The sequence below is a fragment of the Carcharhinus amblyrhynchos genome, chromosome 14 (genome assembly GCF_965287045.1).
Source record: "Carcharhinus amblyrhynchos chromosome 14, sCarAmb.v2.hapA, whole genome shotgun sequence".
Lineage (NCBI taxonomy): Eukaryota > Metazoa > Chordata > Chondrichthyes > Carcharhiniformes > Carcharhinidae > Carcharhinus > Carcharhinus amblyrhynchos.
Genome location: NC_137337.1, coordinates 58,526,224 through 58,548,552, shown reverse-complemented (window position 1 = coordinate 58,548,552; position 22,329 = coordinate 58,526,224). Strand labels below are relative to the sequence as shown.

The following is a 22,329-nucleotide window of genomic DNA, read 5'->3' as shown; positions in this document are numbered from 1 at the left end:
ACTGGTCACAGGCCTCCAGTTTGAAAAACAATTCTCTACAACCATCCTCTGGCTTCTGTCAAGAGGAGCGATCGAGGTGAGCTGTGTGGGGGAGGGGGGTGGTCAATGATAAGCCGGGAGGTAGGGGTGGGTGATTTGGTACGGGGTGGAGGGGGTCTGCCTGCAGAGGGGGGGGTGGGGAATGCTGGAGATCAGGGCAGGGGCAGGGGCAGGACCAGGACCTGGGGGAGGGGGGGGTTCGAGGCAGGCCGGCGAATGGACGGAGAGGGGGGTACGATCATGCAGTGGAAGGGTTGGGTGGGGGGGGGAGTGGTGCAACACTGCAGGGATCCCAGGCTGGGCAGCGATCGATCTGGCCGGCAAATGAAAAGCTGACAGTTTGGGGCCACTGTGCATGTTGAGAGGGCTACTGGTTTTTAGCCTCTCCAGCATGAATAGGTCCCACCACTGAAATTTAATGATATTCACACTGGAGGCCTCTGCATTACATGCAGTGTGGGAGATTCGAGTGTGAATTCCCACTGAAAAAAACCCAGCATGAATTACTCTGTCAATTCGACACTTAGAATTGTTCGGGGAGAATTGGCCCCTCTGTGTGTTCCCAGGACTGACTGGTACAATGATTGAATACTGCAGAAGAAAAAGAACTTCTGTCAAGCAAATGCCATAAAAATTTACCGATGCCTTTAACCTACAAGAGAGAGCAAGCCAATCACAATTCCTCACTAAGCCCAGGCCTAGTGCTTTCTCTTTAATTCTTTGAAACATTTTTTAAACAAACAATGCCCATACAAAGCTCGTTGTACCTACCTCCCCTCAGATCAGCAGATGCAGCCAGATATGCAAAATTGTCCAGGCTTATGACATCGATGATGGGACTCGCCACACGAGTGTAATCCTGGAGAGTGAGGAAGAGAAGATAGTTGCAGTCAGCATCGAGGAACTACATCATCGAGGGCCGAAGGGCCTGTACTGCGCTGTAACGTTCTAATGTTCTATGTTCTACATCCATAAAACAGGGGAAAGGGAAATATCACAGGGTCCCTCCGACACAAGGGAGCATTTGCATTGCTGGGGCACTTCACTGCCTCCTCAGGCTCAAAGCATTTTGCAATCCACAGACTGCTCTTCAAAGCAACGTTACTTCTTTAACCTGATATCATAACCAGTCAGCGCACAGCCAGATCACACAGGCAACAACTGAATGAATGATCAGATATTCTGTATCAGTCGAAGGGAAAATGTTGGTTAAGAAATCAGGAGAACTCCTTGCTCTTCTGCAAGTAATGCCATCTCCTTATTTCAGGAAGGATATGGTGGCAGTTCAGAGAAGATTCACCAGATTGAATTCCAGGGATGAAAGGGTTGAAGTATGAGAAGAGATTAAACAGTTTGGGTTTGTACCTGCTGGAGTTTAAAAGGATGAAAGGGGATCTGATTGAGGTATATAATATTTTAAATGGGATTGATGAAGTAAATGTAGACCAAAGCCGGAATTTTATTGGCCCGTCCACCACGGGAATCGGAGCAGGCGAGGGGTGGAGTATGGGACGGTTCACTGACCCCGGGCAGGATTTTACAATTTCAGGTTGAGCGAGGCCATAAAATTCCACCCCAAGTGTTTCCTCTTATGGGGCAATCTAGAAGAAGAAGTCACAGGTATAGGCTGAGAAGCAGTACATTTAAAACTGAGATGATTTAAAACTGAGAACTACTTCTCACAGAGGGTCATGAATTTGTGGAACTCACTGCCCCACAGCACGATGGAGTCTGAACCAGCGGCACGGTAGCACAATGGTTAGCACTGCAGCTTCACAGCTCCAGGGACCTGAGTTCGATTCCCGGCTCGGGTCACTGTCTGTGTGGAGTTTGCATGTTCTCCTCGTGTCTGCGTGGGTTTCCTCCGGGTGCTCCGGTTTCCTCCCACAGTCCAAAGACTTGCAGGTTAGGTTAATTGGCCATGCTAAAATTGCCCCTTAGTGTCCTGAGTTGCTTAGGTTAGAGGGATTAGTGGGTAAAATAACTAGGGATATAGAGGTGGGGCCTGGGTGGGATGCTGGTCGGTACAGATCCGATGGGCCGAAGGTTCTATTGAATGGTATCAAAAAGTAAACAGATATATTTCTGATTAAAAAAACAAGTTAAAGGGATATGGGGAATAGGTATGGAGGTGGGTTTGAGACCAGAGAGAGAGAGCGAGATCAGCCATAATCTGATTGAATGGCAGAGCAGGCTTGAATTTGCCTACTTCTGCTCCTAATTCTGATGTTCCTCTGCCATTTTTTACAATCACCTGATGAAGCACATTGTCTCATATTTGTCATAGTTCTGACAGCACATACTCCCCAGTTAGAAGGTCCTGGGTTCATCCCCCCTTCCAGAGACTTGAACACATGATCAAAGTTAACACCAATAATGCAATTCTGAGGGGGTGCTGCATGGTCAGAGGTACCATCTTTCAGATGGAACATTAAAGCAAGACCTCATTTGCCTGCTCAGGGTAGACTAAAAGAAAAGCAGGGAAATTTCCCTTGGTATCCTGGCCAATTGTTATCCCTCAATCAACATCACAATAACAAATTATCTACTCATTATGATGCTGGTTATGGGACCTTGCTGTGCGTAAGTTGGCCTGCCATCGTTCCTACAAGATGTCAATGGCTACAATTCTAAAGTGAATCATTGGCTCTAAAGCACTTTGGGATGTCCTGAAGTTGTGAAAGGTGCTACATAAACGCAGCTTTATTCTCTCGCTATTTCAGAGTCACTTGCAAAGGGTAGAAAGAGGAAAGAGAATGCTGGGAGTAGGAAAAGCAGACAGAAAGTTCCACAATCACAAAATATTTCTGCTCTGGGATGACTGCTTAACCTCTGCTGCTTAGGTTTACTGTAATCAATAAAAAAATTTAGGAATACTAGCCACACTCCCCTCCCTACTCTTGTCACTTTACCAAAGAACAAAGAACAATACAGCACAGGAAACAGGCCCTTCGGCTCTCCAAGCTGCACCACTCATTGGTCCAACTAGGCCATTCGTTTGTATCCCTCCACTCCCAGTCTGTTCATGTGGCTATCCAGATAAGTCTTAAACAATCCCAGCATGTCCGCCTCCACTACCCTGCTTGGCAGTGCATTCCAGGCCCCCACCACCCTCTGTGTAAAATACGTCCCTCTGATATCTGAGTTAAACCTTGCCCCCTTCACCTTGAACCTGTGACCCCTTGTGATCGTCACCTCCGACCTGGGAAAAAGCTTCCCACTGTTCACCCAATCTATACCCTTCATAATTTTACACACCTCTATTAGGTCTCCCCTCATTCTCCTTCTTTCCAGGGAGAACAACCCCAGTTTACCCAATCTTTCCTCATAGCTAAGACCCTCCATACCAGGCAACATTCTGGTAAACCTTTTCTGTACACGCTCCAAAGCCTCCACATCCTTCTGATAGTGTGGTGACCAAAACGGGACGCAGTATTCCAAATGTGGCCTAACCAATGTTCTATACAGCTGCAACATCAGACGCCAATTTTTATACCCTATGCCCCGTCCTATAAAGGCAATCATGCCATATGCCTTCTTCACCACCTTCTCCAACTGTGATGCCACCTTCAAGGATCTGTGGACTTGCACACCCAGGTCCCTCTGTGTGTCTTTACTCTTAATGGTTCTGCCATTTATTGTATAGCTCCCCCCTACATTAGTTCTACCAAAATGAATAACTTTGCATTTATCTGGATTAAATTCCATCGGCCATTTCTCTGCCCAATTTTCCAGCCTATCTATATCCTGCTGTATTCTCCGACAATGTCCATCGCTATCTGCGAGTCCAGCCATCTTTGTGTCGTCAGCAAACTTACTGATCACACCAGTTACACCTTCTTCCAAATCATTTATATATATCACAAATAGCAGAGGTCCCAGTACAGAGCCCTGCGGAACACCACTAGTCACAGACCTCCAGCTGGAAAAAGACCCTTCTACTGCTACCCTCTGTCTTCTGTGCCCAAGTCAGTTCTCCACTCTTCTAGCCACCTCACCTTTCATCCCATGAGATTTAACCTTTTGCACCAACCTGACATGAGGGACTTTGTCAAACACTTTACTAAAATCCATATAGATGACATCCACAGCCCTTCCCTTGTCAACCATCTACCAGACTAATAACAATTAGTTATTACCTTTCAACTCAGTTCAGATCCCATTCTGAGAATTGTCAGGCTCATGGAAACAACAGAGTACATTACACAGGATGATCCAATCTACTTCCCATTCAGCATATGTCCACAGCACAGAAACATGTTGGCAGTGGGCAGCTGGGTGGCACAGTGGTTATCACTGTTGCCTCATTGTGCCAGGGATCCAGGTTCAATTCCAGTCTCGGGTCAATGTCTGTGTGCATTTGGCACATTCTATCCATGTCTGCATGGGTTTCCTCCGGGTGCTCTGATTTCCTCCTACAGTCCAAAGATGTGTGGGTTAGGTTGATTGTCATGGTAAATTGCCTGATAGTGTCAGGGTAAATAGGTGGGGTCAAAGGGATAGGACCTAGGTGGGATTGTGGTTGGTGCAGACTTGATGGGCCAAATGGCTTCCTTCTACCCTGTAGGGATTCTATGATTCTATGAAGCACTTAGGATATGGCAGAGGATCAAACTGGACTGACTGTCTCATACATGAGGATGTCAGAGATGTGGGACCTGAAGAAACATCCCATTCATGGAGTAGAGGTGCTCAAAAACAGAGGCAAACTGCTTGAGGCAGATCCAAAACCCAGAACCTCCACCACCTAGGACAACAGCAACAGAGGCATGGGAACACCACTACCTGAAAGGTCCTCTCCAAGTCGCTCACCATCCTGATGTGGAAATATATTACCATTCCTTCATTGTTAGTGGATCAAAATCCTGGAATTCGCTCCATAACAGATGTAACTACATCATGCTGACTGCAATGGTTCAACAAGGCAGTTCACCTCAACCTTCTCAAGGGCAATTAGGAATCGGCAATAAATGCTGACCTTGCCTGCGAATTGTTTAGTCCCCATCACTAAGGCCCTCACCGTGACAAGCCCATGTGTTTACCCTTTGGAGTCACTGGGCAGGATTTTCCGGCCACGCTCTCCCAAAGGCCAGAAAATCCCGCCTGAGGTCAATGGACCTTTGCATGGTCCTTGAAAGGGTCAAAAATCACACAAGTATAAAAATCACATAAGCTGCAAGCTGAACCTCAGTCACACAGGGAAAGCTAATGATAGGCTTTGATTAAAGTATGCCCAAATAAGGGTCAAGACCTATCTAATCGAATGATGGGCAGCTGTAGTTCATCCTGCCCATTAGAACAAGAAACAATGGAAAGGGAGGTTGAGATACGATTGGTCAGAGATATAGGTATCATTTCCTGATGCTGTAACATGCATAACTTTTAACTGGACATTATACCCTTATGTATGCATGATATAACCACAACTATGATTGGATAGAGATAACACCTGTATGTCTATTGGTATATGGTAATTACTTGTAATTGAAGCTGAGACTTTAATTGTCTTTGTATTCCTGAACTTTTCACTCTGAATCTTCTGAATGCACATTCAGAGCCCTATAGCTGGCTGAAATTTAATAAATCATCTTGAAACCAGTCTGTTACTTTGTTTGGCTACTTGAGGGGAATGATAGTTTTTGAAGAAAACCATCCTGATAGCCCCTAACAGTCCTGTCCCGCCCGCTACGATTCTCATGGTGGGCTGGACGAGAAAATTCTGGCCATTCGCTCTGGCCCAGTCCTTGAACTGCCAGTGCCACTGTGGTACAGAACAACTCCCTGAAACTCACCTCATTAACCCTTTGCAAGAGTGGTTGTAGCCAGTCCTTGTTGACCTCGCAGTGGCTGTCAAGGAAGGTTAGGACCTCTGCAACAGCGGCATCAGCTCCCTTCACCCTTGACCGGATTAACCCTACAGACACAGAAGCATTTTAGACTAAAACAACAACAAACTTGCACTTGTACAGCGTATTTAACAACCCAAGACACTTCACAGAAGTGTTATCGGATAGAGTTTAACACCACAGAAGGAGATATTAGAACGAGTAAGCGAAGGCTTTTGATCAAAGGTTTTAAGGAGGGAGATGCAGCAAAGTGGAAAGGTTTGAGGAAGGAATTCCGGAGACTAGGGCCTTGGCAGTTGAAGATGCGGCCTACGATAGTGAAACGATTAAATTGATGGATTTTCAAGGTGCTGGAATCAGAGGAGCACAGGTATTTTAGGGGGTTATAGGCCAATGGAGATTACAGAGACAGAGAGGCCATGGATGGACTCACAAAGACTTGTCTGTTGAATGCCATTAATCCCTCAGTAACTCAGACATGATCCCTCAGTAAACAGACCGCCTTTTGACAGGCTCTCTGTACAGGCACATTGTTGGGAGAATTCGGGTTTGATTTTTCACTGTGTCAGTTCTTCTGATCGAGAGGCACTTGGACATACAAACGCCTGGAGCCTCTGATTGGAGGACAGGAAACCGCATGTAATGTGATCCAGTTTCCACATAAACCATTAAAATTTCATGAAAAGGAACAGAGAAAAATCAACAAAGCTAATGGAACGCTGACCTTTTGATTTAGAGGACTAGAATGTAAGACATAAAAGTCACACTTTCAGCTATGCCAAGTCCTGGTTAGATCACATCTGGAGCACTGTAAGCAATACTGAAGTGCTGAAAAATGGGATTAGTATGGATTTAGTGGTTGTTATTGTTGGTACAGATTCAACGGGCCGGCGGCCTTTTCTGTGACGTACGACTCTATGGGAGACAATTTTACTGTCCTCTCAGATAAGGAGTCTTGGCTGAAAAACTCTGGCTATGGAAGACAGACACACCATTCCACGATCTTGAAGGAACTTAACTTCTGGTCATAGACATGAACCTAGAATCACTCTGGTTTGGTGACAAGCAAATATTTGCGATTTTGCGCATTATCCAAAACCAATCCTTTTCTCTCTTGAGCAGGGATGCCTGTGTTGCTGTTACCCTGCTCAAAACAGCAGAAGTGTCAAAACTATATGGAACAGCAGGTTCCTGTGCCACTCACCAGTACAGATACTCTGGACTGGGACTTCAGCTCTGAATTGTCTGCACTCTTTGCAGAGCCGGTTAGTCCAACTCCTACAGAAGCTCCTCTTCAGGTGGATCAGCCAAGCCTTCAGCTGAGCACCGACATGCTCTGATCGGAAGGTGCACAGGCTAGCAGTGAGCCCCAATCTCAGAGTCCAACAGTTGCTGGCACACAACCGGCCAAAGCCAAAACAATGAAGCTGCAGTTTCCACCTGAAACACACAGCAGTAAGTCGATGCTGCAGCCAGAGCAGCGACCACCAACTCATCAAGACTCATCTCAACGAGCAACATGGGTGCAGAAATGAACATGATGTGGCAATGGAAGCAGAACTGCAGGCTGAGCTCATGGATCAGGAATGTTCAAATATGAGGGAGATATTCCTTCAAATCCCAGAAGGATTCCCTTTGGAATGAACAGGACAAACACAGGGCGTCCAAACAAAGCAAACAGATTGTCAATAAAGAGAAATTCAACTCAAAGAAGCGCAAAGGCATATCACATAGAGAGAACCAAGTGCCAGAAACAGAATGGTACAATTTCAACTCTGAACCAAAAAATTCTGCCATAGAAACTGAACCCATCACTCCTCCAAACTTGACAGGAATGATATCTGGAAGAAGAGTCAAGCTTCCAGACTATTTGAATTTATAAAGTCAGAGAGTTGTGGGGTGAGAAGGGTAGCACATAAAGAAAGGTTGCATTGTATATATGTCAGGTAAAGATTTGGGTAGTGATATATTATAAGGATGTTTGACATAGCAAGGGTCAATGTAGGACTGCAGAGTATTACTGCCCACTGTGATGTAGAGAATCTCATGATGGTAGACTGTGTGTAGAGAGAGTCTGAGAGATGTCGACATCAGCAGCTAGTTAGGACCATACCTTGGGGAAATATATATAGTTGTGTGTTAACAGTAAACAGTTTATATGTCCAATCACACAAGCCTCCAACCCTCTTAGCAAGACATCAAACAATGTTATAACACAAGAAGTCATAAATCTCCCTTCTTATTCCCAATTCCAGCTTCTCGCCATCTGGAAAATAATTGATGTTTCCTAGATCCAAAGTATATGGCCTTGCAAATCTTCACATTGATCGCCATCTGTCAGAACTTTACCCCAGCAGTCAACATATTAAGTCCTTTATAACTTTCTGATCCCAGCTACACTATTTAATGCATCACCGAACTTAAGGGTGGTAGGCAACTTAGTATGGCTCTCTATTCTGTTATTCAAGTTATTTGTAAAGATAGTAAAAGGCTGTGGCCCCAGTGCAGGCCCCTGGGGGACAGCGTTAGTCACATGGGCTGCAGTTTTACTGGCTCGCCCGGTCCTGCCAATCAATGGGCAGAGAGAGCTTTCAAAATCATGCAAGAGTCGAGAAATCAGGATTGCACCTGAATTCTTGGGTCTCGCGATTTTAAAGGCACTGGATTTCCAGCACAGTCATCCTCTTGCCAGAAATATATTGTTTAAACTTAGGTTAAACATCACGAGCGAGCCTGGGGCACAAATGTCCAGGTTGAATTGCCTTTGTGGACTCACCGGGATGGGTTATCTCTAACGAAGAAAGCACCTGCTCCCCATGAACGGGGAACAGTTGAGTTGGCCTTGCTAGTAGAACCAGAGGCCATTGAGGCCCCCTGAGGAGGTCAATGGCAAGGGCTTGGCAACCTGGCACCTTGGCACTGCCAGCCTGGCACCTCGGCAATGCCCATCAGGCACTGCCAGGGTGGGGTGTGAAGGGGCGTGGCCTATGGGGTGGGGCCTAAATGGGGAGGGGCTTGTGAGAAGGCCTGAAGTGGGGCTGAACGGAGCAGGGCCTGGACAGAGGAGCCAGGCCAGTGCAGCCGATCAGGGAGGGAGGGGTGGGACCTGCTGCGTACTCTGCCTGTGATCAGTGGGTAAGGGAGGAGGGGCCCGCTGCGCATTCTGCCTGCAATCGATGGGGAGATGGAGAGGAGCCCACTGTGCACACTGCCAGAAATCGGTTCGAAGGGTGAGTGTCTGCTGCCACTCTGCAGGTGATCGGTGGGGGGACGGAGGGACAGTGGGTTGGGTGCAGGGGGGGGAAGGGTTGAGCTGGGTTGAGGTTGGTTGCATCAGCAGAGACTCGATAACCTGACGGATCTATCTCTCTCTCTCTCTCTATCAGACCTCTGCTATTGCAACTGCGCATGTGCAACAGCTCCTTCTGTTGCCTGATCAAAATGGCTGGTGAATTAAGCCCCACCCAATGCCTCGAGTAGTTAGAAACAGTCTAACCCATTTTTTCATGCACTAAATGCTGAACATTGGGAGTAAAAATTCACCTAGATCTGCAGCTCTCCCACTTTCACGCTCACTCGACACATTGAATTTTTCTCGTAAATTCTGCCCAATGTGTCAATTAGAGAACATACTCATTAATCCCACTCTCCAACTGAGGAAGGTAGCCTTCAATTCCCCATACTCTTATGACTCAGAGACGAGAGTGCTACCATTGAGTCAAAGCTGACAGAAAGCTAAGTGGGAGCTACATGGGAAACAATTGACCATGTGGTGAACACAGCTGTATTCTGTTAACGGAATGGGGAGCACTTGGAAAACAACACAAATATATCCTGACTTACCTTCTCGTTTCGTATTCCTCAAACACTTGACTTTCGGAATCTTTGTTAAGAGTTCACAGTCATCAGCTGAAAGGAAAACAAGATCTGATTGATGTCTGAAGGATGAACTATGTGCTCCAGGAACATGAATGTGGCTGTCTAGTTTTTATCACTGGACGTCAGCATCCCACTTATAGCATCCCACCGCATCTTATAACGTTCATAGTGTCAATACAGTACTGGAGGCCATTCAGCCTATCGAGTCCATGCTGTCTTTCTGTAGAGAAATTCAGTCATATCCATTTCCCTGCTCTATCCCTGTAGCTCTGCAAGTTTATTTTTCTCAAGTGCTCCATCCAATCTCCTTTTAATATCATTAATCATCACCCATTTCATCAAACATGTATGCAACAAGTTTCTGGTCATTAGCACTCAACTGCGTAAAGAAAGTTCTTCTTCACAACCCCTCTGCATCTCTTATCCAAAACCTTGTACCATTCATTGTTGCATTAACAGAAACTTGTATTTACTATCACCTTTAACTTGTTTTAAGGTGCTTCACAGAAGCATTATCAAACAAAAGTTGACACCAAGCCATGTAAGGACATATTTAGGCAGTTGACTAGTCGAAGAGTTAGCTGTAAGGAATGTGACGTAGAGAGGCAGAGAGGTTGAGGGAGGGAAATCCAGAGCTTAGGGCCCAGGTAGCTGAAGGCACGGCTATCAAAGGTGGAGCAACTAAAACAGGGGATGGTCAAGTGGCCAGAATTCTATGAGCACAGATATCTGAGAGGGTTTTAGGTTGGTGGAGATAACAGAGCCTGGGAAGGGCAAGTACATGGAGGAATTTGAAAACAAGGATTAGAATTTTAAAATAAAGGCATGGCTTAACTGAGGACTAATGAGCACAGGGGCGATTGATTTGTTACAAATTAGGACATGGACAGCAGAGTTTTGGATGACTTCAAGTTTATGGAGGTGGCATGTAGGAGATCGGCCAGGAACGTTTTAGAATTGTCAAGTCCTGAGGTCACAAAAACCATGGAGAAAGATTCAGCAGCAGATGAACTGAGAGGGACTGAGTCAAGTGATGTTAAGGTGGAGATAGTCCGAGTGCTGATGTGAATATGAGGTCAGAAGCTTATCTTGATTGAGGCTAAATTTAACGCTAAGGTTGTGAACAGACTGGCTTAATTTCAGGATGCTGCTAAGGAGAGGGATAGAGCTGGTAACTATGGAATGGGGTTTGGAGTAAGGAGCAAAAACAGTGGCTCAGTCTTTTCAATAATTAACTGGAGGAAATTTCTTCTCATCCAGTACTGCATGTTTAATAGTTTAGCAGGTGAGAGAGATAGTGATAGGGTGTTGTCACCGTACATGTGAAAACTGGTGTAATTTTAGAAGATGTTGGCAAGGGGCAGCATGCACTTGAGAAACGGGAAATAAATTGTTCACCAATAGATTCCGTGAATTCTGCTAATTTGAGACATTACCTGATGTACACAATACAGTAAAGAAATAAAAAATCTGCTTACTTTACTTCAAGCAAGAACTATAAACAGTTATTTGGAGCCTGGTTTTCCAGACAGAGTTGGGAAGCAGGCATTTCAGGATCCTGATCCCCTGCCTTAGGGATGGGGGAAGCAGATATGGAATCTGATTTTCATGGGGAGGTCCGTTGATTGGCTATAGGGTGGGCTGGGTGGCAGAGGCAGGAAAGAGACTGAGTGAATATAGGATTAATTGAAACGGACCGTGGCAGGCTGTGGCTGCTGGTTTAGCCTCTGGTTGCTGGATTATTGATGGAGCAGGAAAGATAGAATACTGGAATCGAGGGTAGGACTGCCTCTTACTTTGCTAATGCAGACTTGGAGATCCTCCATGAGGCACTGAAGAAAAGAATAGGGGACACCCCACCACCACCGCCGCACCCCCCACCCCCACCCACCCCTCCCCAACCAAGCAGGCCCTTCTAGACATGGCTGAAAATGTGAGCAAATGGAATGCACTCTGGAAGAACTCATTCTGGGCCCCATGGCTACTGGTCGAACATGGGCAAGGCTGCCTTCTGCTGATTACCACGTACCTTCCCACTTCAGTTGATGAATCAGTACTTCTCCACGTTGAACACCACTTGGAGGAAGCACTGAGGGTACAGAATGTACTCTGGCTTTAATGTCTGTCACATGAAGTGGCTCAATAGATCGAGCTGACCAAATTCTAAAGGACATAGCTGTTAGATAGAGTCTGCGGCAGATGGTGAGTGAACCGACAAGAGGGAAAAACATACTTGACCACATCCTCACTAATTTGCCTGCTGCAGTTGCACTTGTCCATGACAGAATCAGTAGGTTTAACCACCACACGGTCCTTGTGGAAACAAAACCTCGTCTTCACTTTGAGGGACCCTCCATTATGTTGTGTGGTACTACCACTATGCCAAACGGGATAGATTTTGAACCTCATGGTCTGGCATACACCCCATGTTACCATACCCACTAAGCTAGCGGGTCAACCCTGGTTCAATAAAGAATGTAGGAGGGCAAGCCAGGAGCAGCACCAGACAAACCTAAAAATGAGGGGTCAACCTGGTGAAGCTACAACACAGGAACACTTGCATAATAAGCAGCAAAGGAGACAAGTGATAGACAGAGCTGGATAAATCCACAACCAATGGATCAGATCTAAGCTCTGCAGTCCTGCCTTATCCAGTCATGAATGGTGGTGGACAATTAAATAACTCACTGGAGGGGGAAGTCCCACAAATATCCCCGTTCTCAATGATGGAGGAGCCCAGCACATCAATGCAAAAGATAAAGCTGAAGGATTCGTAACAATCTTCAGCCAGAATTGCCGAGTGGATGATCCATCTCAGCCTCCTCCAGTGGTCCCCAACATCTCAGATGGCAGTCTCCAGCTAAATTGATTCACTCCACGTGATATTAAGAAATGACTAGAGTGCCAAATAGCATTTGTGCCACACAAGTAACAAGCAATGACCATCTCCAACACGAGAAATACTAACCATCTTCTCTTGACACAATGCTGTTGAGAACATCCCAGGACTGATACATGCAACTTCCCTTATCAAGGGCCTATGGCATAGTCCCACAGGAACCAGCTATGCCTTATCTCTCTTTCCTTTGTCCTTGCAGGGGAGCAGACAGTCAGATTTCTGAATATGTGGTCTGGTGCCTGGACCAGTCTCCCTGGTAGAAGCAGAGGCCATTGCAGGTAGCCCCTTTGGAGTATGGAGGACAGACACAGCTCTGCTTAGATGGTTGCAGATGCACAGTTTCAGGAGACACATTAAGAGTGGATCTATTCCAGCTGTCTCTTCAATGGAGGTGGTGTTGTGACAGGCAGCTCAAAGTGAGTCAAAAGACTTCAACAAGCCTGAACCAGGTGATCCCTGATGCTGATAACATCCTGACAGAGTTCTCATTGGGTCTGGCCACTTTCATTAACAGCAGGGGCACCTCTGTGATCTGCACCTTCCCCCTCCTCCACTTCCATGTTCTTGTTCCTCTGCTTCCTCCAGTGGGTTGTGGCATTGCAGGACCTCACCCTCCATAAGATCTTCTCTGGAGGGCCATTTAATGGAGAGTGCAGCAGACTACCACAGTGTGTGAGACCCTTAGAGAAGTGATCTGCAGGGTACCACCTAATCCACATCTTCAGAAGCCTGATGGCCTAGTCGATGGTGGCTCCTGGGAACATATGGCTTCAGTTCTACCACCTCAGAGTCACATAACCTGGTGAGTATCTCTTCAAAGGATATCCCTTGTCTCCAAACTCCAAAGAGTATGGGGGTAGAATAAAGACCTGCAATACCCCTGGATTGTGAGAGGATGAAGTAGTCCTGCTGGCTGCCAGGATAGTAAACCCACACCACAGGTCTTTTGGCTAAGATCAAGTGTAGTATTGACATGCTGCACTAGGTTGAAGTCATTAGGTTACATTTTAGCTTCTTTTGAAGCAATTTTTAAAAGCGGCATCTCGGCCTTTTGGCTATGATACAAATGAGATCGAGCCTTGAAGGAGGAGCTACACCTACTCCAATCAGCTTGGATCATGTAGATCAAGCCCAAGACAGGAGGTGAGAGCCCTGTCTTGTCAGCTTGGATCAGGAATGTCTCAACTTGTTGGGACTCTGAATTGGATTTGATTTGATTGGATTGAATTGGAATAAAGTATAAAAAAACCCCACACATAAAGGAAGCTCTTGTGGTGCACAGCAACATAACATTTGGCAAATGAAGGCCCTTCCTGTCAATGGATCTGACTGGCCAGTCACTCAATGCCTTGATGGTCACACAGGTGCAATTGTTGATGCTCCACACTGTGGGGATCCAGCAATGAAGATGAAACTCACTGCCCTTTGTCTCTGGAAGGCTCCATCTGTCTGGAATTGAGTGTAATGTCCTGCTGTCAATAAAAGGGCAGCAGTGACCCGAGAGATGCACTGGTTCAGCAGCCATTTACTAGATGCCACCAAGGTCTGTAGCTGATCCTTGGAAGGAGCCAGTGGCAAAGAGATTCAAGATCATAATGACTTTACTAGCTAATGACAGGCCATGGAGGGTGGTGCTGCAAGGTACAAAGTCTTCAGCCACATGGGCACAAATCTGTCAGAGAAGTAGAAGTCTCCTGTGGCATTGGTTCTCTGACATCTCCAGATCTTCAGCAGTAGGTCCTGTGCTGAGGATATGGCTCCACTGCCTTTCTGCCATTCATCCCTTTCCTCTACCCTCCTGCTGCCCAGGAGCTCTGCCTATCCTGCTGAGGAAGTTGCTGCTGAATAGCACTAGTCCCCAAATATGAGATTCATGCTTCAATTACCAACTATAACTGTCCTTACACTCAGTAGGACTCACAATATTGGTGAAAGTCTTCCCCTGTTATGTCCCCCATTGCCAGGTGGGCGATGACCCCCTGCACTGTGTAGACAGCACTCTCCCTGCAAACTTTACAGAATTCCTACAGAGCAACAGAATCCTTACAGCGCAGAAGGGGGCCATTTGACCCATCAAGTATGCAGTGACTATCCAAACAAAGCCCACCACTTCACCCTATGTCTATAAACCCACACATTTTCATGGCAAATCCACCTAACCTGCACATCTTTTGAGTGTGAGATGAAACCGGAGCACCTGGAGGAAACTCACGCAGACATGGGCAGAATGTACAAACCCCACACAGACAGTCACCCATGGCTGGAATTGAATCTGGGTCGCTGGAGCTGTGAGGCAGCAGTGCTAAGCACTATGCCTCTATGCCACCTTACTTGATGGCACCTATGGGTTAAGACTGAGTGTCTCTCTCTGCTGCTCTTCCTTGCATGAATCCACCTAATCTCAGGGAAAGTAATGACTGGCTTCTCACTGTGTTCCTACCTTTAGCATCTGGCCTTCCCCTGACATGGTGTACAATACAGGCGGCCACACCAAAAATCTCAAACTGACCCTCCACAAGTTCTCAATGTCCTTCTTAGCTAACTTAATTGGCATAATTGCCAAATCGGGCTGTTTTCTTGAAAAGTCTTGCTAGCAGCTGTTACACTGACAGGAAACCAGCATGCTGCCAATGCCATTATTTTTAGCATTCACAGACCTCCATCCTGGCAGGACCTGAAGTCAGGCCCTTGGCTTTGCAGCTCTAATGCTTTTTCTAGGATTCCTCAAACGTCCAATAAAAGAAATTCCATTAAAAAAAACAGAAACCCAGTGAGAAAGATCAATCCATGGTTTACAAGGGAAGTTAGGGGATACTATTACATTAAAAGAAGAGATTCATAATGTTGCAAAAGAGTAGTAAACCTGAAGACTGAGGAAGTTTTAAAAACCAAAAGATGGTGACCAAAAAGTTGATTTAAAAAAAAAGAAAATAAGTGAAAAGGAGAGTAGCTAAAGTAAACGCTAATCTCAAAGATAGACAGGCAGAAGGAATTATCAAGAGCAATGAAATAATGGCGGAGAATTGAACAAACACATGAAGGAGGAGGTGATGGCTGAGTGATATTATACTAGACTATTAATCCAGAAACTCAGCTAATGTTCTGGGAATTGGGTTTGAATCCCACCATTTATTGACTAAGGCTCAGCTTTTAACACTATGGAACCATAGAACATTACAGCACAGAAACAGGCCTTTTGGATGTGCCAAACCATTTTTCTGCCTAGTCCCATTGACCTGCACCTGGACCATATCCCTCCACACCCCTCTCACCCATGTACCTGTCCAAGTTTTTCTCAAATGTTAAAAGTGAGCCCACTTTCACCACTTCATCTGGCAGCTCATTCCACACTCCCACCATTCTCTGTGTGAAGAAGCCCCCCTCTAATATTCCCTTTAAATTTTTCCCCCTTCACCCTTAACCCATGCCCTCTAGTTTTTTTCTCCCCTAGCCTCAGTGGAAAAAGCCAGCTTGCATTCACTCTATCTATACCCATCATAATTTTATACACCTCTATCAAATCTCCCCTCATTCTTCTACACTCCAGGGAATAAAGTCCTAACCTATTCAACCTTTCTCTGTGACTCAGTTTCTCAAGTCCCGGCAACATCCTTGTAAACCTTCTCTGTACTCTTTCAACTTTATTAATATCCTTCCTGTAATTAGGTGACCAAAACTGCACAAAACTCTCTAAATTCAGCCTCACCAATGTCTTAAACAACCTCACCATAACATTCCAACTCTTATACTCAATACTTTGATTTATAAAGGGCAATATACCAAAAGCACTCTTTATGACCCTATCTACCTGTGACGCCACTGTTAGGGAATTATGTACCTGTACTCCCAGATCCCTCTGTTCTACTGCACTCTTCAGTGTTCTACCATTTATCTCGTATGTTCTACCTTGGTTTGTCCTTCCAAAGTGCAATACCTCACACTTGTCTGCATTAAACTCTATCTGCCACTAAACTCATCTCCAAACTCCATGGCCTGGGCCTTGGCACCTCTCTCTGTAACTGGATCCCAAACTTCCTCACCACAGACTACAATCAGTAAGGATAGGCAACAACACCTCCTCCTCAATCATCCTCAACATCGGTGCCCGACAAGACTGTGTTCTCAGCCCTTTACTATGCTCCCTATACACCTATGGCTGTGCGGCCAATTCACTTCCCTTCACTTCGATTTTCAAGCTTACTGACCACACCACCGTAGTGGGTCGGATCTCAAACAATGTCAAGACAGAGTACAGGAATGAGATAGAGAATCTAATGAACTAGTGCGGCAACAATAATCTCTCCCTCAATGTCAATAAAACGAAAGTGACTCTCATCAATTTCAGGAAACGTAAAGGAGAACATGCCCCTGTCTTCATCAATGGGGGTGAAGTAGAAAGGCTCGAGAGCTTCAAGTTTTTAGATGTCCAGTTCACCAACAACCTGTCCTGGTCCCCCACATGCTGACACAATAGTTAAGGAAGCCCACCAATGCCTCTACTTTCTCAGAAGACAAAGGAAATTTGGCATGTCAGCTATGACTCTCACCAACTTTTACAGGTGCACCACAAAAAGCATTCTTTCTGGTTATCTCACAGCTTGGTATGGCTCCTGCTCTGCCCAAGACCGCACGGAACTACAAAAGGTCGTAAATGTAGCCCAATTCATCACGCAAAGCAGCCTCCCATCCATTGCCTCTGTCTACACTTCCCCCTGCCCCAGCAAAACAGCCATCATAATTAAGGACCCAACACACCCAAGACATTCTCTCTTCCACCTTCAGGAAAAAGATACAAAAATCTGAGGTCACATTCCAACCGACTCAAGAACAGCTCCTTCCCTGCTGCTGGCAGACTTTTGAATGGACTTACTTTGCATTAAGTTGATCTTTCTCTACAGTCTAGCTATGACTGTAACACTACGTTCTGCACTCTCTCATTTCCTTCTCTATGAACAGTATGTTTTGTCTGTATAGTGCACAAGAAACAATACTTTTCACTGTATGTTAATACGCATGATAATAATAAATCACCATGGCAGATGGTGGAATTTGAATTCAATAAAAAATATCTGGAACTAAGAATCTACTGATCACCCCAAAACCATTGTCAATTGTCGAAAAACCCATCTGGTTCACTAACGTTCTTTGGGGGAGGAAATCTGCCATCCCTACGTGTGACTCCATAGCCACAGCAATGTGGTTGACTCTCAAGTACCCTCCAAGGGCAACTGGGATGGGCAATAAATGCTGGCCAGCCAGTGACACCCATGTCCAACAAATGAATAAAAGAAAGTACATTGTATCAATCTTCACAGTTAAAAACATACATTATGTACCAGAAATAGAAGGTAACCTAGCTTCTAATGAGAGTGAGGAACCTAAACTAATTAATATTAGCAGAGAAAAAATATCAGAGAAACTTAAGAGACTAAAATCTAACAAAGCCCCAGGACCTGACAGCTCACATCCTAAAGTTCTGAAAGAAATGGCTGCACAGATAGTGGATGCACTGGTTATGACTTTCTATGATTCCCTGGGCTCGATAGGTCTCAGTTGTTTGGAAGTTAGCAAGTGCAATGTTGCTATTCAAGAAAGAAAAGAGAGAACATAAAAACTATAGATCAGTTAGCCTGCTATCATTCATCAGGAGAGCTTTGGAATCTATTATTAAGGAAGTCTTAACAATGAACTTAGAAAAATCAAAGTTTATTACAACTTTTAGAGGATGTAACTAACAGGGTTGATGAAGGGGAACCAGTAGGTGTAGTATATACTTGTTCTGGAGGTGATAGAGCAAAGGTTGAATAGGTTGGTTTCTGAGAGAAGGAGGTTGTCCTTTGATGAGAGGCTGTGTCAAATTGACTCATATTCTCTGGAATTTAGAAGAATGAGCAGTCATCTCATTGAAACATACAAGATTCTGAACGAACACGACAGGGTAGATTCTAAGAAACTAGCTGCGGAATCTAGAACACAGAGACACAGTCTCAGGTTAAGAATATGATCATTTGTTGAGAAAAAAAATTCCTCCACCAGGAGGGTTGTAGGAATTGCTATCCCAAAGGATTGTGGATGCCCTATCATCTATAGTCAAGGCTGGGATAGATTTTTGGTCTCTCAGGGAATCCAGGGATACGGGGATGTGGCAGGAAAGAAGAGTTGAGGCTGAAGATCAGCCATGATCTTATTGAGCAGACTTCAGAGACCATCCAATCTACTCCTGATTCTAATATTTATGTTTCTTTGTCCTAGGTAATTGATCCTTTTTCCTGAGACTTGTGCCCTCCTATCTTAGAACCCAGGGAATGTGTGCCCAGGTTACTCAGTTTCTCTCTGTAATAACGTAGGAAACACAGCAGTCAATTGCCACACAGCAAGATCCAAAAAACAGCAATGTGATAATGACCTGATAATCTGTTTTATTGTGATGTTGATTGAGGGATAAATATTAGTCAGGAAACCAGGTAGAATTCCCTTGCTGTTCTTCAAAATTTACATCATTTACATCTATCTGAGAGGGCAGGTTGGGCCTCGCTTTAACATCTAATCTGGAACATGGAACTCTGACAGTGCAGCACTCTCTTACTGCTGCACTGCTAGTGTCGGCCTAGATTTTGGGTTCAAAGCTCTGGAAAGGAACTGGAACTGGAACTCACTCCCTCCTAATTCAGAGTTAAGAGAGCTAGCCGCTAAGCAAGATGATGAGGAAGATTGGATCCTATACCCAAATTTTAATGTTTGAGCTCCATGTTTCCATTAAATTCGATGCCTCTTTTTGTGATGAAGTTGGCTGCAAGCCTAGGGTTTCCATACACAGAATCAGTACTTGGAGCAGTGATTTTATCCCTGCCTCCCCTGTTACGTATCTCTTCCGCTGCCCCATCCCACCAATTAAATTTAGACTTCAAAAAAAAACAGCTCCTCTAATAACCCTGAATAGCCACACCTCAGTTTATTCCTGCCCTCGATTTTCTAAGCACCCCTGTTTGAAGACCAAACAGTTACTCACGATCGCTGCTGAAGTCATCCACAAGAATGATTTCCTGGATTAGTTTAGGGGGACTGCGGTTCAGAATGCTGAAAGAAGCAGGAAAGAGAAGGGGATTAGAACTGTGACTCATTACCAGCAGGCACCAGAATAACAAACTCCAAGATAGCTCATCCATCTCCCGCAATTCCAGATGTTTTGCTTGAACTCCAACATCAGTAACTGGAATAATGCTAAAATTTATTGTGAGGGACATGATGACAGAGCGCTTAGAAAACCATTGTGTAATTAGGCAGATTCAACATCGATTTGTGAAAGGGAAGTTCTCATTGACAGATCAGTTGAGAATTTTTCGAGGTTGATAGGAGGGAACTGGAGATTTGTTCTTCCAAAAAGCATTCGAAAGGTGTTACACAAGGCGTTATTACCAAAATTAGAGCCGAAGGAATAAATTTACATGGATGTAAATTTATATGTAATATATTTACATATATTAACGTATCGAGGATTGATTAATGGAGAAGAGAATAGGAATATGAGTCATTTTTGGATTGGCAGGATGGAACTAGCAGAGTTCAAAAGGATCAGAGTTTGAGCACCAGCTGTTTATAATCCATATCACTGACTTTGAAGAGCGGACTGAGTGTAATGTATCCTGGTTTCCAGATGATGTGAGATTAGGTGGGAAAGTAAGCTGCAAGAAAGATGCAAAGAGTACTGCAAGGGGATTTAGACAAGGCTAAGTCAGTGGGTAAGAAGGTGATAGATGAAGTATAAAGTGGGAAAAATGTGAAGTGATCTACTTTTGAGGAAAGGTTACAAAGCACATACGGTGAGAGACTGGGGAAAGCTGACATTGGGAAGGATTTGGGAATCAGACACAAACAATTCACAGAAAATTAAAATCCAAATACAGCAAGTAATTAGGGAAGCAAACAGCACATTAGTCTGTATTACAAAGGGATTGGAGCATAATAATGAAGACTGCAATTGCATAAATGTACAAGCATTCAGATCCTGCACGGATCAGCTGGCGGAGGCATTCGCAGACATCTTCAACCTCGGTTTACAACAATCTGAGGTTCCTTCAAGAAGACGACCATCATCCCAGTACCAAAGAGAAGCCAAGTAGTGTGCCTTAATGACTATCATCCGGTGGCTGTGACATCCATCATTATGAAGTACTTCAAAAGGCTAGTCATGGCACGAATCAATTCCAGCCTCCCGGACAGCCCAGATCTACTACAGTTCCAACAGGTTCACAGCCATCTCCCTGGCCCTGCACTCAACTCTGGAACAGCTAGATAACAAAGACACCTACGTCAGACTCCTACTTATCGATACAGCTCAGCCTTCAACACCATTATTCCGATGAAACTCATCTCCAAATTCTGTGGCCAGTCACTCTGTGACTGGATCCTGAACTTCCTAACCCACAGACCACAATCAGTAAGGATAGGCAACAACACCTACTCCACGATCATCCTCAACACCGGTGCCCCACAAGGCTGTGTTGTCAGCCCACTACTATACTCTTATACACCTATGACTTTGTGACCAAATTTCCCTTCAACATGATTTTCAAGTTTGCTGACGACACTACCATAATGGGTCAGATCTCAGGCAGTGACAAGACAGAGTACAAGAATGAGATAGAGAATCTAGTGAACTGGTGCAGCAACAAAAATCTCTCCCTCAATGTCAAGAAAATGAAGGAGATTGTCATTGACTTCAGGAAGCACAGAGGAGAACATGTCCCTGTCTACATCAACTGGGACGAAGTAGAAAGCGTCGAGAGTTTCAAGTTTTTAGGTATCCAGATTACCAACAACCTGTCCTGGTTCTCCCATGCCAACACTATAGTTAAGAAAGTCCACCAGTGCCTCTATTTTCGCAGAAGACTAAGGAAATTTGGCGTGTCAGCTACAACACTCACCAATTTTTACAGATACACCACAGAAAGCATTCTTTCTGGTTGTATCACAGTTTGGTATGGCTCCTGCTCTGCCCAAGACTGCAAGGAAGAGGTTGTGAATGTAACCCAAACTATCAAACAAACCAGCCTCCCATCCACTGATTCTGGCTACACTTCCTGCTGCCTCAGATAATTAAGGACCCAACATACCCCTGACATTCTCCCTTTCACTTTCTTCCATCAGGAAAGCAATACAAAAGTCTGAGGTCATGTACCAACCGACTGAAGAACAAATTCTTCCCTGCTGCTGTCAGAATTTTGACTTGACCTATCTTGCATTAAGTTGATCTTTCTCTACAGCCTAACTATAACTGCAACACTACATTCTGCACTCTCTTGTTTCCTTCACTATGAATGGTATGCTTTGTCTGTATAGCGTGCAAGTACCAATACTTATCTCTGTGTGCTAGTATGTGACAATCATAGAATTCCTACAACACAAAAGGAGATCATTCAGCCCATCAATTCTGTACCAAACACAATCCCATCCAGGCCCTATTCCCATAATCTTACGCATTTACCCTGCTAATCTTCCTGACACTAGGGTCAATTTAGCATGGCCAATCAACCTAACCTGCATCTCTTTGGTCTGTGGGAGAAAGCCAGACCACCCAGAAGAAACCCACACAAGACAGGGAAGAAAGTGCAAACTCCAGACAGACAGTAACCCAAGGCCGGGAATTGAACCCAGTACCCTGGCACT

At 45.0% G+C, this 22,329-nt stretch overlaps 1 protein-coding gene across 1 annotated transcript in view; it reads right to left on the bottom strand.

Annotated features, from left to right (window-relative positions):
* The window catches only part of galnt16 (UDP-N-acetyl-alpha-D-galactosamine:polypeptide N-acetylgalactosaminyltransferase 16), a 132,589-nt gene that overhangs the window by 32,098 nt on the left and 78,162 nt on the right, over positions 1-22,329 (bottom strand). Inside the window, exons 4-7 of the mRNA XM_080202011.1 lie at positions 19,673-19,740; positions 9,729-9,794; positions 5,832-5,953; positions 811-898 (exon numbers count right to left, since the gene is read on the bottom strand). Coding sequence (XP_080058137.1) covers positions 811-898; positions 5,832-5,953; positions 9,729-9,794; positions 19,673-19,740 — 344 coding nt within the window. The remainder of the gene's footprint in view (positions 1-810; positions 899-5,831; positions 5,954-9,728; positions 9,795-19,672; positions 19,741-22,329) is intronic.